Source organism: Coregonus lavaretus (genome assembly GCF_964263955.1).
Source record: "Coregonus lavaretus genome assembly, chromosome: 10".
NCBI classification, from domain to species: Eukaryota; Metazoa; Chordata; class Actinopteri; order Salmoniformes; family Salmonidae; genus Coregonus; species Coregonus lavaretus.
This window is the reverse complement of record NC_139997.1, coordinates 29,823,905-29,840,043: the sequence shown is the minus strand read 5'-3', so window position 1 is coordinate 29,840,043 and position 16,139 is coordinate 29,823,905. Positions and strand designations below refer to the sequence as shown.

General features: G+C 45.1%; 1 protein-coding gene across 1 annotated transcript in view; it reads right to left on the bottom strand.

Annotated features, from left to right (window-relative positions):
- Positions 1-16,139, bottom strand: part of LOC311136407 (polypeptide N-acetylgalactosaminyltransferase 10-like) — a 113,176-nt gene that overhangs the window by 44,406 nt on the left and 52,631 nt on the right. The window contains exon 4 of the mRNA XM_084170525.1: positions 2,245-2,411. Coding sequence (XP_084026651.1) covers positions 2,245-2,411 — 167 coding nt within the window. The remainder of the gene's footprint in view (positions 1-2,244; positions 2,412-16,139) is intronic.

Here is a 16,139-nt window from a genome sequence, read left to right as displayed (position 1 = left end):
GTTGATGATGATGGTAAATGAAGGGGAACTATCTGTGTTCCTACAGCAGGCACAGTGAGTAGATGTACAGGCCTCTTCTTACACAAAAGGAAAAAACTGATAAACTATAAATAATGAACAGGTTTGTTGATCACAGCAACTTGCTGATTTGTACCTCGGAGGCCCATGTTGTTCAAAGACCTCTTCATTTGAACCACTCAGACAAATACTGTACATCAATTCCATATGCACCTACCGTGCACTGACGAATAATTTGGTATTGACGAATAATTTGGTATTGCCAATGTCATGTGAAAATGCAATGCATCATCATCATCATGAATCCTGTGATCCTACATTTTCTTAAATTCACTGAAAGACAGATGGTTTAGTCGGTCTGGAACACAGAGAGCAGAACATATTCATGAGTTTATGCTCTCTACACTATGCTCAAATTGAAGGTGTTGTGATGGGGCGAGGGAAACGGTTCGATACGGAAAACATAGGCTGAATGGAAGTTATACTGAAAAGTCCAACAACAAAAAACGGACTTTGCAGTGACTTACTGAAGTGGAAGAGAAAATGTTGGTTGAATAATACAAAATGAAGCTGACAGGTAAAAAGACGAATACAAATGATCAAACATTGCTTATGATACAAAAGCCTGAAAACATATAGCAGATGACGCAGCAGTTTGTTGTGTACTGATATGTACACTAGGGTATAATTACCATAGCTACCGGGAGGTTTGTTAATGATTACAAACACCTATCTACCATGTTTCATCAATATTATTACATTGTTTTCCATATTTCCTATGACCAGCAAAAGCCCATTGTAACCAAACCATGGCTAATCACCACCAAATTACTAAAATCGGGTGGTTTCACTTGGTGGTGGGAGGAGGCGTAGAGAGAATGCCGTGGCCTCACTGCTGCAAATGAGTCACCCAGGGCTGGCACAGGACCTGGATGGATTATAGGCCATTTTTTGTTTTTAAAGAGGACCGAATATGAATCAGACCCTGGACAGCATTGGCATAACCATTTGTTCATTTTCCCTGAGCAAATATGACTCGTCCACAGCTCTGTGCCAGAAGGACCTATACAGTACGGTGTGCGTGGTCCAGCAGCACTGTAGGCTCTATGCAACCCCACACTAAAGTCTCTAGTATGTGACCTATAGCATTTACCATCTTTGTACTTTGCAATGCAGTGTGTAGATCACATGATGGCCTGACGTATTCTGCTCCCCTATAACAAAGACATGCTTAATAGTCTATCTTCTATTTAGCCAGAGTGCATTATTAAATATTCTGGGAGAAAGTGTGGGCAGGAATTTATACACCTCCTATTCATTATGTAACAGTTCAGAGTCGTGCATTGACTCCATAGTTCAAACTGATTAAACCATGTTTGGGAATACAAACCACACAGACTGTAGGATTCTTCTTAAACAGGCCTACTCAAATACTAGTCTTCAATGTCCAGTCAGCAGTACTGCTGGTTTTAATCCTTCCACATGTAACCAGAGGCTGATTCAGGTGCTTCGTCCCCTCAATGACATAAAAAAAAAGATCTGTATAAGATTTCCAGTAATTAGTGGCCTGTGTGTTCCAGCGGTTAGAGCCGCTGACTGACCCCGGCACACGTTTAATATGCGAGTCAGCATGGGTTTGAATCCTCCTCCTACCTTTCCCATCTTGTCTCAACTGTCCCTATATGTAAAAAAGATATACTGTATATAAAAATATTTCTAGTAATTTCAATGAAAACGGTAATGGTTTTGAAGAACATTACTTATAAAAACTAAAAAAAGAGGACCAGTGACTTGTCCAACGTCATTCCATCGTTTGCTCCTACCTTAAAGGCACTGAACAATTATTTCCTTAAGCGGTGACGGAGATGGAAAACACATCCGTCAATGAGGCTGGGGTGTCAGAGGCTGCAGGAGCTAATTAAAGATTAATTAAACACTGCGTGGTGAAGGCTGGGCTGAGAGGGGCTGGGAAGAGAGCTCAGCTGCTGACGGAGGCTCTAGAGCTGCAGTCTGGGTTTGGGCCTCGTTAATAAATGACCGCGGGACAGCCCTCAGCAAACACGCTGGTAAACAAATGAGTCACTTGTACACTGAGGGAACATTAAAAAAAAAAAAAATTGTGTGTGTGTATCCAGTTGAGATTCCTTGCATGCCAGTGCCAGTTAGTAAGTCAGCGCAGTGTGTTCCTGTGTGTGTGGGTGTAGATCCATGCATGTCTCAGCGTACCTTTGTCGCTGAAGTCGTCCACCAGTATGACCTCAGCAATGAGCTCAGGGGGGGAGCGGTTGAGCACGCTGTGTACAGTCCTGAGCAGGGACGACCAGCCCTCGTTGTGGAACGGTATGATGATGCTGGTGTTGGGCAACTTCTCTGCATACAGCTTCTGTTTACAGCTAAACACACAAACAGGCAACTAAATAAATAAGGCAACAACAGCAACTGCCAAAAAGTGAATAGAGAGACTACAAAGCAGAACTGGTGTTCATAGTTCCTCAGAGTATGATTGCTGATCTAGGATCAAATCAAAGTTTATTGGTTGCTTACACAGATTTGCAGATGTTAATCGCAGATGCAGCGAAATGCTTGTGTTTCTAGCTCCAAAAGTGCAGTAATATCCAGCAATACAAATCAACACACACATAATCCCCCTAAATGTAAAGAAATAAAAAAACATCAGAACGAGCAATGTTATTAAATAAATAAATACTGGTGTGTATAGACAGTATGTGAATAGAAAATATGTACAGAAGTAGTTATATAGGATGAGCCATGACTAGAATACAGTATATACATATAAAGTGTGTAAAACCTGTATGCAACATTATTAAAGTGACCAGTGTTCAATGACTATGTACATAGGGCAGCATAATTTAAGGTGCAGGGTAGAGTACCGGGTGGTAGCCGGCTAGTAACAGTGACTAAGGTTCAGGGCAGGGTACTGGGCGAAGGCAGGCTAGTGTTGACAGTTTAACAGTCTGATGGCCTGGAGATAGAGGCTGTTTATCAGTCTTTTGGTCCCAGCTTTGATGCACCTGTACTGTCTCCATCTTCTAGATGGTAGCGGGGTGAACAGGCCATGGCTAGGGTGGCTGAGGTCCTTGATGATCTTCTTGGCCTTCCTGTGACACTGGGTGCTGTAGACGTCCTGGAGGGCAGGCAGTATGTCGCCGGTGATGCATTGGGCTGACGGTGCAATTGCCATACCAGGCGCTGTTAGGCTTTCTTCACCACATCGTCTGTGTGAAGGGACCATTTCAGGTGTTCAATGATGTGCACGCCAAGGAACTTGAAGCTTTTGACCCACTCCATTGCGGCCCGTTGCTGTAGATGGGGACGTGCTCTCTCGGCTGTCTCCTGAAGTCCACAATCAGCTCCTTCGTTTTGTTGACGTTGAGGGAGAGGTTACTTTCCTGGCACCACTCCGCCAGGGCTCTCACCTCTTCCCTGTAGGCCGTCTCATCATTGTTGGTAATCAGGCCTACCACTGTTGTGTCGTCAGCAAACTTGATGATTGACTTGGAGACGTGCGTGAACAGGGAGGACAGGAGGAGGCTGAGCACGTGTTGTTGCCTACCTTCACAACTTGGGGTTCGGCCCGTCAGGAAGTCCCGAACCCGGTTGCACAGGGAGGGGTTCACACCCAGGGCCCCGAGCATCAGTGACGAGCTTGAAGGGCACTATGGTGTTGAAGGCTGATCTGTAGTCAATGAACAGCATTCTGACATAGGTATTTCTCGTCCAGGTGATAGCCTTATGTGACAGGTTAAAGGACATATTCATAGCCTGTTATACACTAAAAAGTATTAGTAAGTTCATGGTATGTAAGGATCTTAAAATATCTAAGGTTAAAAAGATCATGCATCCAGTACTAGTTCATAGAGATTGATAAAATTCATAAATGTGTTAAAATCCGTCAAGTGTAAAAGGGTAAATATTGTAAGAGGAATGTGTAAACGTTATATTGACTACTTTACTTTGTGGTGCCTAATTTAAGGGTAAAAGTGTTAATCTGTGATCTACTAAATGCTCTTAATCTATGAGCCTGAGATCGATTGCTCTGGTCTCCACCCAACTTTCTGGGGAAATCGCAGTCTTTTTTCCTCATTATACTAAAGTTTTCAGTGAGGAAACAACTGCATCACTCTCGTGATTATTTCTCCCCTTTTTCAGGTACGTTATTGATATAAAACGAGTTAATCTGAATGTAATAACTTGCTAACATGTCAAGAGAGTTTAAGGTATGTGTTAGTAACATCTTGAGTAAGTTAGAGTTAAGTTGAAGAGAGTTATTAGGTGCGTGTGTGAGTGAAATCTGCTTGGTTGCAGCGAAGATTAGCTTCGTACTGAGAGTAGCTGCCATTTTATGCTAATTGTGAATGAACATGTGCGCTGTTAATAATATATTTGGGGTTATTTGTATAATGTGTTTCGAATACTTTGTTGACATGGTTGATAAATGTAGTTATGGGTTACTGAGCTAAAGCTACTTTGTGTTTGACAGTTATATTGAAACATTTGTATATGTTTTAGTGAATTACAGTTTATGCTGTTGTGACTTGAATAAGCTTTGTACCCTACAAAACTCTGGTTCCTGTAGATCTGTTGTTCTGTAAAATGTGGTATTTTTGTAAAAGCATTATACTAAAGTTTTCAGTGAGGAAACAACTGCATCACTCTCGTGATTATTTCTCCCCTTTTTCAGGGGCGTAACACTTACGGAGGTCATAGCTGGTCTGTTTGTACACGTCCATGTTCCTAGCTTTCAGTTTTGCGCGAATGCTGCCATCTATCCACGGCTTTGTTTGGATAAGTTCTAATCGTCACAGTGGGAACATCTTCTATGCACTTCCTGACGAACCCAGTCAATGAGTCTGTGTATGTCGATTCTATTCTCAGAGGCGACCCAGAACATTTCCCAGTCCACAAAACAATGTTGAAGCATAGATTCCGATTGGTCAGACCAACGTTGAACAGTCCTTACCACGGGTGCTTCCTGTTGAAGTTTCTGCCTATGGGTGGGGAGGAGCAGAATGGAGGCGTGATCTGATTTGCCAAATGGAGGGCGGGGGAGGGCCTTGTATCCATCCCAGAAGTGAGAGTAGCAATGATCCAGGGCCCATAATGTGCGTGTAGCACAAGAGATGTGTTTATAGAATTTCGGTAGTGTTCCTCAGATTTCCTTTATTGAAGTCGCCAGCTACAATAAATGCGGTCTCAAGATATGCGGTTTCCAGTTTGCCCATAGTCCAGTGTAGTTCCTTGAGAGCTGTTACGGTGTCGGCTTAGGGGGTGGAATATACACAGCAGTGATGATGACAGAAGAAAATTCTCTCAATAGTTAAGTTGGTCGGCATTTGATGGTGAGGTATTCCAGATTGGGAGAACAAAAGGACTTGAGTTCCTGCACGTTAACACAATCACACCATGAGTTGTTAATCATGAAACAAACCCTTCCGCCTTTATTTTTCCAAGGGAGTTCTTTCTTCCTGTGCACGCAATGGATGGAGAACCCATCTGGCTAAATGTACAGGGATAATATATCCGGAAAGAGCCATGACAGCGTAAAACAGATAATGTTACAGTCCCTGATGTCTCTCTGGAAGGAGATCCTCGCCCTAAACTCATTTACTTTATTGTCCAGGGACTGAAAACGGGCGAGTAATATTTGGAAGCGGTGAATGGTATACACACTGCCTGAGTCGGACTATGGCCCCGCTTCTTCCTCTTCTCCGGCGTCTGCGTTTTAGTGCAGATGAATAGCGCTGCTTTGGGAAGTTCAAACAAAGGATCCAGGTCAAGAAAGTTGAATTTCTGCTTTAATTTCTGGTGAGTGACCACCAATCTAATATCCAAAAGTTATTTTCGGCTGTAGATACATTTCAGTTTTTACGTTTGGTGAGGCTGCCTTCAGGCGTGCTAGAGGATCTGAGGGCCTCAGAAACTGTAGACATTTTTAAGAAAAAGCTTAAAAACACAATTTTAGCCATGGTTTTACTAAGGGTGATTTTAGTAATACTATCAATTTTATTTATTTTGTTCCATTCTACAGTGAACTAAAATATAAGACGCAACAACTTCAAAGATTTTAATAAATTCATTACGCCCTAATCTATGTATTTCACATGACAGGGAACATAGATATGCATCTGTTGGTCACATAACTTTTTTTTAAGGTAGGGCCGTGGATAGGGCTGTGGCGGTCATGAAATTTTGTCAGCCGGTGATTGTCAAACAAATAACTGCCGGTCTCACGGTAATTTACCATTAATTAAAATAAACACATTTAGCATCTCCTGTCTTCCACGCATAGCCTACAAGCCACTGATGCAGACCTTTGGAACATCTACATTTTAAAATGTCTAATAAATCCATGTAATATAGCCAACACCATCACAAAAAAAAACATTATTTATTTTAGACAGGTCTAAAGAAACATGATATGAAGAAAATGTAGTCTATTTCAGAAGAACAGAACAGCATACTCTGAGTTGTCCTTATGTTAGGCCCTGATCTGGCTATGCCATATGGCTGTGGTCTACACTAGTTAATTTAGCAGACAAGATTTGCTTAGAATTCCATGGTATTATTTTATAGTATGAAGAATACAATTGAACATAGCTGAATGAAATAGAATCGATATTATTTTCTCCAAACGATTTGAGAGAGTGCGCATTTCTGTGTTGAGCAGTTAAAGAAAACAGGTACTATATGCTTAACTTAGAGTTATTTATGTAATTTTAGTTGTGATACAAATGATGGGCTATATGTTTTGATTTTTAATACATTCTAAGGCTGCATGATGCGACTAATGATGATTTGGAAAAAGTCGCTTGAAAAGGCATAAGCTTTGCTTCGCTTTTTGCGCAGGCTGTACACACTTCATCAGTCTCGCATTCACAATTTGACAAGCACTTGCTAATGCCTCGAATTTCCTGGCGGCATCCCCTGTGTGTGGCCATAATGCCCCCTAAAAATATCCATGCCTTTTGCGGCCAGTGGCTGTTGTGCCCTTGGGCTGAATATAATAATTATAATTCAATCTATCCCCATAGTACAAAAAAAGTTGACCTATTCTATTCAGTGCGAGAAAAAAATATTCCAAACATAGTCTGGGACAGTTGTGGGATGGGATAGATTCCAAATGAATACCACTAGCATCAAAAAAACGTTTTTAAGCAATGAGGTTGACACAACAGATCAGAACGTTTAGCTTAAAATGTTGATAAACTATTAGTGTCACATTCGTTGAATGACGGGACAGACCAAGGCGCAGCGTGATATGCATACATGTTTATTTTCACTGAATAAACACCACGACAAAACAAGAAACGAAACGTGAAGTCCAAGGTAGCACACACAACATACCTTACACGGAACAAGATCCCACAACTACAGTGCCAATAGGCTGCTTAAGTATGGTCCCCAATCAGAGACAATGAGCGACAGCTGCCTCTGATTGGGAACCACACCGGCCAACATAGATCCACACATACTAGAATATACAACATAGAAAACGCACAACAAAGAATATACACACCCTGACTCAACATTTAAGCGTCCCCTGAGTCAGGGCGTGACAGTATCCCCCCCCCCCCCCAAAGGTGCGGACTCCGACCGCACAACATAAACATAACAGGGTAGGGGACGGGTGGGCATTCCGCCTCGGAGGAGGATCCGGCTCAGAGGAGGATCCGGCTCAGAGGCGGATCCGGCTCGGGGCGTGACGACCTCTCACTCTCCGCCTCCCTGTTGCGCCCCTGGTCTGGTCTGGACCTCGGCGCGCTACTTCCCCTCTCCTTCCTCCCACGATACGCCAGGCCCTGTCTGGACCCTGGTGTGGGAGACCCCGAACCTGGAGAGGGGCTGACGTTATGGTCTGGACTGGAGCCTTTGACCGGAGCTGGACTGGACCCCGGTGGAGCGGACTGCTCTGGCTCCGGAGTGGAGCAGCTGACCGGAGCTGGATCAGGCACCGGTGGAGCGGACTGCTCTGGCTCCGGAGTGGAACAGCTGACCGGCACTGGATCAGGCACCGGTGGAGCGGACTGCTCTGGCTCCGGAGTGGAGCAGCTGACCGGTGCCGGACCAGGCCCCGGTGGAACGGGCACGGGCCGTGCCAGACAGGACAAACGCACCACTGGCTTGGTGCGAGGGACAGGAACGGGCCGGGCTGGCGACGCGCACCACTGGCTTGGTGCGAGGAGCAGGAACAGGCCGAGCCGGACTGGCGACGCGCACCACTGGCTTGGTGCGAGGGACAGGAACGGGCCGGGCTGGCGACGCGCACCACTGGCTTGGTGCGAGAAGCAGGAACAGGCCGAGCCGGACTGGCGACGCGCACCACTGGCTTGGTGCGAGGAGCAGGAACGGGCCGGGCCGGGCTGGCGACGCGCACCACTGGCTTGGTGCGATGAGCAGGAACGGGCCGGACCGGACTGCGAAGGCGGACTGGAGGGGAGAGCTGGCACAACCCGTCCTGGCTGGCTGCCCACTTTCGCACTACACGTGCGGGGCGCTGGCACAGGACGCACTGGGCTGTGCACGCGCACTGGCGATACAGCTCGTAGAACTGGTGCAGGATATGCGGGACCGAGGAGGCGTACTGGAGACCAGGAGCGTTGAGCCGGCACACCCCGTCCTGGCTGGATGCCCATCTTCGCACGGCACGTGCGTGGTGCAAGCACAGGACGTACAGGACTGTGCCGGCGCACTGGCGACACAGTACGTAGCTCCGCATAACACGGAGCTTGCCCAGTCATACGCCTTCTCGCGTGAGTGCGGGGAGTTGGCTCTGCTCTAACCCTAGGCTCCGCCAACCACCCCGTGTGCCCCCCCAAAAAATTTTCTTGGGGCTGTCTCTTGGGCTTCCTCCTCGACCGGCCTCCTCCGTGTTGCCGTTGCTCCTCTCCTGCCTGGGCATCTACCTTAGCCCATGGTCCTTTCCCCACAAATATCTCTTCCCATGACCACAACTTGCCCACCTGTGACATGGCCCTTCGCTCCGCCTGGGCACGCTGCTTGGTCCTCGTTTGGTGGGATCTTCTGTCACGTTCGTTGAATGACGGGACAGACCAAGGCGCAGCGTGATATGCATACATGTTTATTTTCACTGAATAAACACCACGACAAAACAAGAAACGAAACGTGAAGTCCAAGGTAGCACACACAACATACCTTACACGGAACAAGATCCCACAACTAGACTGGGGACCATACTTAAGCAGCCTATTGGCACAATCAGCGACAACGAGCGACAGCTGCCTCTGATTGGGAAACACACCGGCCAACATAGATCCACATATACTAGAATATACAACATAGAAAACGCACAACAAAGAATATACACACCCTGACTCAACATTTAAGCGTCCCCTGAGTCAGGGCGTGACAATTAGGTTATTTCTTTAAAATTATAAGCGCAGCAATGCGCACAGTAGGCTATAAGCGCAAATGTTACATTAGTGGGAAAACACCATTCTCAAAAGTGACTGCAAATGCGATTACGCATGCTATGCTTTTATTATGGTGAAAATTATCTTCCCCAAACTTGAAACTCACATGCTGCGTATGTATGCCAGTTAGGCTCTAAACCTGTTGTAAAGCTGAATAATGTGCTTAAATTTGAATAAGTTATTTGGCCACTTTAGTTGCGATCAAAACATATAGGCCTATGCGCTAGGCTACATGAGGTGCGCGACTATGATTTGAAAAAGTCACAAGAAAAAAGTCATGTGTTTGTCTTACTGCACACAAGCTGGGCATCATTCACAAGTGATAGGCTAATATTGTCACCCATCAGACTATTGATTTAATCTTGTCTTTACATATACTAAATAATATACAGTACCTGTCAAAAGTTTGGACACACCTACTCATTCAAGGGTTTTTATTTATTTTTTACTATTTTCTACATTGTAGAATAGTGAAGACATCAAAACTATGAAATAACACGTCATGTAGTAACCAAAAAAGTGTTTAATAAATCAAAATATATTTTATATTTGAAATTCTTCAAAATAGCCACCCTTTGCCTTGATGACAGTTTTGCACACTCACGGCATTGATGTCAGAGTGATTAGAGGGACAATAGAGTGCTGAGTACCAGGCAGTTAGCACGTTTTGTAGGCTACTAATGACTATCAGCAGCATCAGAGCTGGGAAAAGCCTAATTACCGTGACTAAAATGGTGACGTGGAATTCGACTGCCATCATGACTCGTGACCGCCGGTGTGGCGGTAATATGGTCACCATAACAGCCCTAGGTGTGGATCAGAAAACCAGTCAGTATCTGGTGTGACCACCATTTGCCTCATGCAGCGCAACACATCTCCTTCGCTTAGAGTTGATCAGGCTATTGACTGTGGCCTGTGGAAGGTTGTCCCACTCCTCTTCAATGACTGTGCGAAGTTGCTGGTAATTGGAGGGAACTGGAACACGCTGCCGTACACGTCGATCCTGAACATCCCAAACATGCTCAATGGGTGATACGTCTGGTGAGTATGCAGGCCATGGAAGAACTGGGACATTTTCAGCTTCCAGGAATTGTGTACAGATCCTTGCGACATGGGGCTGTGCATTATGCCGAAACATGAGGTGATGGCTGCGGATGAACGGCATGACAATGGACCTCAGGATCTCATCACGGTATCTCTGTGCATTCAAATTTCCATCGATAGACTGCAATTGTGTTCATTGTTCGTAGCTTATGCCTGCCTGCCATACCATAACCCCACTGCCACCATGGGACACACTGTTCACAACGATGACATCAGCAAAAACGCTTGCCCACATGACGCCATACACGCTGTCTGCCATCTGCCCGGTACAGTTGAAACCAGGATTCATCTGTGAAGAGCCCACTATGCCAGTGGCCATCGAAAATCAGCATTTGCCCACTGAAGTCGGTTACGACGCCGAACTGCAGTCAAGACCCTGGTGAGGACAACAAGCACGCTGATCAGCTTCCCTGAGACGGTTTCTGACAGTTTGTTCAGATATTCTTCGGTTGTGCAAACCCAGTTTTAATCAGCTGTCCGGGTGGCTGGTCTTAGACGATCCCGCAGGTGAAGAAGCCGGATGTGGAGGTCCTGGGCTGGGGTGGTTACGCGTGGTCTGCGGGTGTGAGGCCGGTTGGACGTACTGCCAAATTCTCTAAAACGACATTGAGGCGGCTTATGGTACAGAAATTAACATTCAATTATCTGGCAACAGCTCTGGTGGACATTCCTGCAGTCAGCATGCCAATTGCACGCTCCCTCAAACTTGAGACATTTGTGGCATTGTGTTGTGTGACAAAACTGCACATTTTAGATTGGCCTTTTATTGCCCCCCAGCACAATGTGCACCTGTGCAATGATCATGCAGTTTAATCAGCTTCTTGATATGCCACACCTGTCAGGTGGATTGATTATTTTGGCAAAGGAGAAATGCTCATTAACAGGGATGTAAACAAATTTGTGCGCAAAATTTGAGATAATCTTTTTGTGCGTATGGAAAATTACTGGGATCTTTTATTTCACTTTACATGTTGTGTTCATATTTTTGTTCAGTATATATAGTATATCTTATTTATATTTTGTATTTTTATGCAATAGCCTCTCGTCCATTTTTTATTTTACTATTGTTTTACCATTTTAATTGGAGTCTTAATTTTATTCTTGTCTATTTAAATTGTATATGGTATAGAAAGTGTTTTTATCTTTCTCAAATTGTATTATTCTATTTGCTAAGCACTTTGAAATAAAGTTTATTTTGATCTGATTTAAGATCATAATGAACAACATATGGACAGATGGGAACTGATCCTAGATCAGCATTCCTACTCAGATGCTTTATGACCGACATACTTTAGTATTATGATGTAGGCCTAGTATTCATGACCCATAATTGTCACCAGACGCCATGATACACAGTAAGCGTATTACGATATTATATCATATGATTCCTACTGTATATTGAAGTAATCATAGCAGATAATGAAAGAGCTTTGATGGGGCAGAATGAGCACCGCCACTCCCTGGTTCATGAGTGCTAGAGCAGAGCACTAGCCCAAATCTAATTTGTCGTAAAACATAGGAGACAACTGAGACAGACTGTGTTGCTCAAACCAATTTCCAACCCACCCACATTTCCTGGCATTGTATTACACCCTGTGGAATTATGTGGCTTCCTTCATTGGAATTCTGTCGCAGCGCAAACATCAACAAATCGAAAGTGTCAAGATCAGATATCCGCTCCACGCCTCTGGCGGTGACAACATGCCAATCACCAGGCGGCTGCGGGCCTCCAGGGCAGATACCGATTGGGTATAGAAGAGCAGATGTGGCCGGCTGATTGGTCTAACTGACACAGAATGACAGGGCCTGTGACAGCCGGGTGTCACTTCAGCCGTTGGAAGGCCAAGCTTCTGCAACAGCCTCCTCTTCATCATCCCTCACTTTTTCACTTGGACAGACAGAGCTGAGAGAGAGCGAAAGAGCGAGAGAGAACTAATTACTCCCTAACCAGACTACGCAGGCACCTTAGCTGTGCTACAAAGGATTAAGCGAGGGAGTAGAAAAGAGAAGAAAAAGAAAGGAAAAGGGAGACGCCAGCCACAGAGTCCGGAAGAGTGACAGTGACGGCGGGCCAGCAGCAAGCTGATGCTTCTTTACATGTTATTAAACAAATTAGGCAGATCAGAGGGAGTTAAGGGACCTATGGCAGTCTCTATGGGGGTGCCACAGGGTTCAATTCTTGGGCCGACTCTTTTCTCTGTGTATATCAATGATGTCGCTCTTGCTGCTGGTGGCTCTCAGATCCACCTCTACGCAGACGACACCATTTTGTATACATCTGGCCCTTCATTGGACACTGTGTTAACAAGCCTCCAAACGAGCTTCAATGTCATACAACACTCCTTCAGTAGCCTCCAACTGCTCTTAAACACTAGTAAAACGAAATGCATGCTCTTCAATCGAACGCTGCTGGCACCCGCCCACCCGACTAGAATCACTACTCTCGACGGGTCTGACCTAGAGTATGTGGACAACTACAAATACCTAGGTGTCTGGTTAGACTGTAAACTCTCCTTCCAGACTCACATTAAGAATCTTCAATCCAAAGTTAAATCTAGAATCGGCTTCCTATTTCGCAACAAAGCCTCCTTCACTCATGCTGCCAAACATGCCCTCATAAAACTGACTATCCTACCGATCCTTGACTTTGGCGATGTAATTTACAAAATAGCCTCCAACACTCTACTCAGCAAATTGGATGTAGTCTATCACAGTGCCATCTGTTTTGTCACCAAAGCCCCATATACTACCCACCACTGTGACCTGTACGCTCTTGTTGGCTGGTCCTCACTACATATTCGTCGCCAAACCCACTGGCTCCAGGCCATCTATAAATCACTGCTAGGCAAATCCCCGCCTTATCTTAGCTCATTGGTCTCCATAGCAACACCCACCCGTAGTATGCGCTCCAGCAGGTATAACTCACTGGTCATCCCCAAAGCCAACACCTCCTTTGGCCGCCATTCCTTCCAGTTCTCTGCTGCCAATGACTGGAACGAATTGCAAAAATCTCTGAAGCTGGAGACTCTTATCTCCCTCACTAACTTTAAGCATCAGTTGTCAGAGCACCTTACCGATCACTGCACCTGTACACAGCCCATCTGAAATTAGCCCACCCAACTACCTCATCCCCATATTGTTATTTATTTTGCTCATTTGCACCCCAGTATCTCTATTTGCACATCATCTCTTGCACATCTATCATTCCAGTGTTAATACTAATTGTAATTATTTTGCACTATAGCCTATTTATTACCTTACCTCCATAACTTGCTACATTTGCACACACTGTATATATATTTTTCTGTATTTTTGACTTTGTTTTGTTTTACCCCATATGTAACTCTGTGTTGTTGTTTTTATCGCACTGCTTTGCTTTATCTTGGCCAGGTCGCAGTTGTAAATGAGAACTTGTTCTCAACTGTCTTACCTGGTTAAATAAAGGTGAAAAAAAAGGGACCCATGCAGCCAACCTGTGCTTTCCATGGCTGTTGGAACATAAATTGGCTGCTCCAAGGGAGACTGCTAGAGACTGTTAGAGCACTGAGCAGGCAGCAGCCTGTTCCTCAGAGGCTCTACTAACTGAACAGAAGATAGGGGAAATGTATCCAGAGGAAATCAGAAGAACCTGAATACTAAGACCCAGACGTCTTCATACAACACCCTGGAACAGCTTAGGGAACATGCTATTCTCTACTGGCAGTGCCAATTCATTATACAGTGCATTTTGAACTTATTCAGACCCCTGGACTTTTCCCACATTTTGTTACGTTGCAGCCTCATTCAAAAATTGATAAATTATTTTTTATTCTCATCAATCTACACACAATACCCCATAATGACATTTTTGCAAAGTATTCAGACACTTTGCTATGAGACTCGAAATTGAGCTCAGGTGCATCCTGTTTCCATTAATCATCCTTGAGATGTTTCTCCCACTTGATTGGAGTCTACCTGTGGTAAATTTGATTGATTGGACATGATTTGGAAAGGCACACACCTGTCTATATAAGGTCCCACAGTTGACAGTGCATGTCAGAGCAAAAACCAAGCCATGAGGTCAAAGGAATTGACCGTAGAGCTCCGAGACAGGATTGTGTCGAGGCACAGATCTGGGGAAGGGTACCAAAAAATGTCTGCAGCATTGAAGGTCCCCAAGAACACAGTGGCCTCCATCATTCTTAAATGGAAGAGGTTTGGAACCACCAAGACTCTCCCTAGAGCTGGCCGCCCGGCCAAACTGAGCAATCGGGAGAGAAGGGTCTTTGTCATGATGGTGACCAAGAACCCAACAGTTACTCTGACAGAGCTACAGAGTTCCTCTGTGGAGATGGGAGAACCTTCCAGAAGGACAACCATCTCTGCAGCACTCCACCAATCAGGCCTTTATGGTAGAGTGGCCAGACGGAAGCAACTCCTCAGTAAAAGGCACATGACCCCCCGCTTGGAATTTGCCAAAAGGCACCTACAGGACTCTCAGACCATGAGAAACAAGATTCTCTGGTCTGATGAAACCAAGAATGAACTCTTTGGCCTGAATGCCAAGCGTCTCGTCTGGAGGAAACCTGGCACCATCCCTACGGTGAGCGCTCAGGACCTCAGACTGGGGTGAAGGTTCACCTTCCACAGGACAACAACCCTAAGCACACAGCCAAGACAACGCAGGAGTGGCTTCGGGACAAGTCTCTGAATGTCCTTGAGTGGCCCAGCCAGAGGCCAGACTTGAACCCGATCGAACATCTCTGGAGACCTGAAAATAGCTGTGCAGCGACGCTCCCCATCCAACCTGACAGAGCTTGAGAGGATCTGCATAGAAGAATGGGAGAAAATCCGCAAATACAGGTGTGCCAAGCTTGTAGCGTCATACCCAATAAGACTCAAGGCTGTAATTGCTGCCAAAGGTGCTTCAACAAAGTACTGAGTAAAGGGTAAAATATGATTTCATTTTTATTTATTTTTCATAAATGTGCAAACTAAAAACCTGTTTTTGCTTTGTCATTATGGGGTATTGTGTGTAGATTGATGAGGGGAAAAAACAATGTAATCCATTTTAGAATAAGGCTGTAACGTAACAAAATGTGGAAAAAGTCAAGTGGTCCGAATACTTTCCCAAATGCACTGTATATACAGTTACAGGACCAAGGACCGCGATATGCAACTTTTCAGGGAAGTCAGGAACCAATATACAATCAGTTAGGAAAGCAAAGGCTAGCTTTTTCAAACAGAAATTTGCATCCTGTAGCACTAACTCCAAAAAGTTTTGGGACACTAAAGTCCATGGAGAATAAGAGCATCTCCTCCCAGCTACCCACTGCACTGAGGCTAGGAAACACTGTCACCACCGATAAATCTACGATAATCGAGAATTTTAATAAGCATTTTGCTACGGCTGGCCATGCTTTCCACCTGGCTACCCCTACCCTGGCCACCAGCTCTGCACCCTCCGCTGCAACTTGCCCATGCCCCCCCCGCTTTAACTTCACCCAAATTCAGATAGCTGATGTCCTGAAAGAGCTGCACAATTTGGACCCCTACAAATCAGCTGGGCTAGACAATCTGGACCCT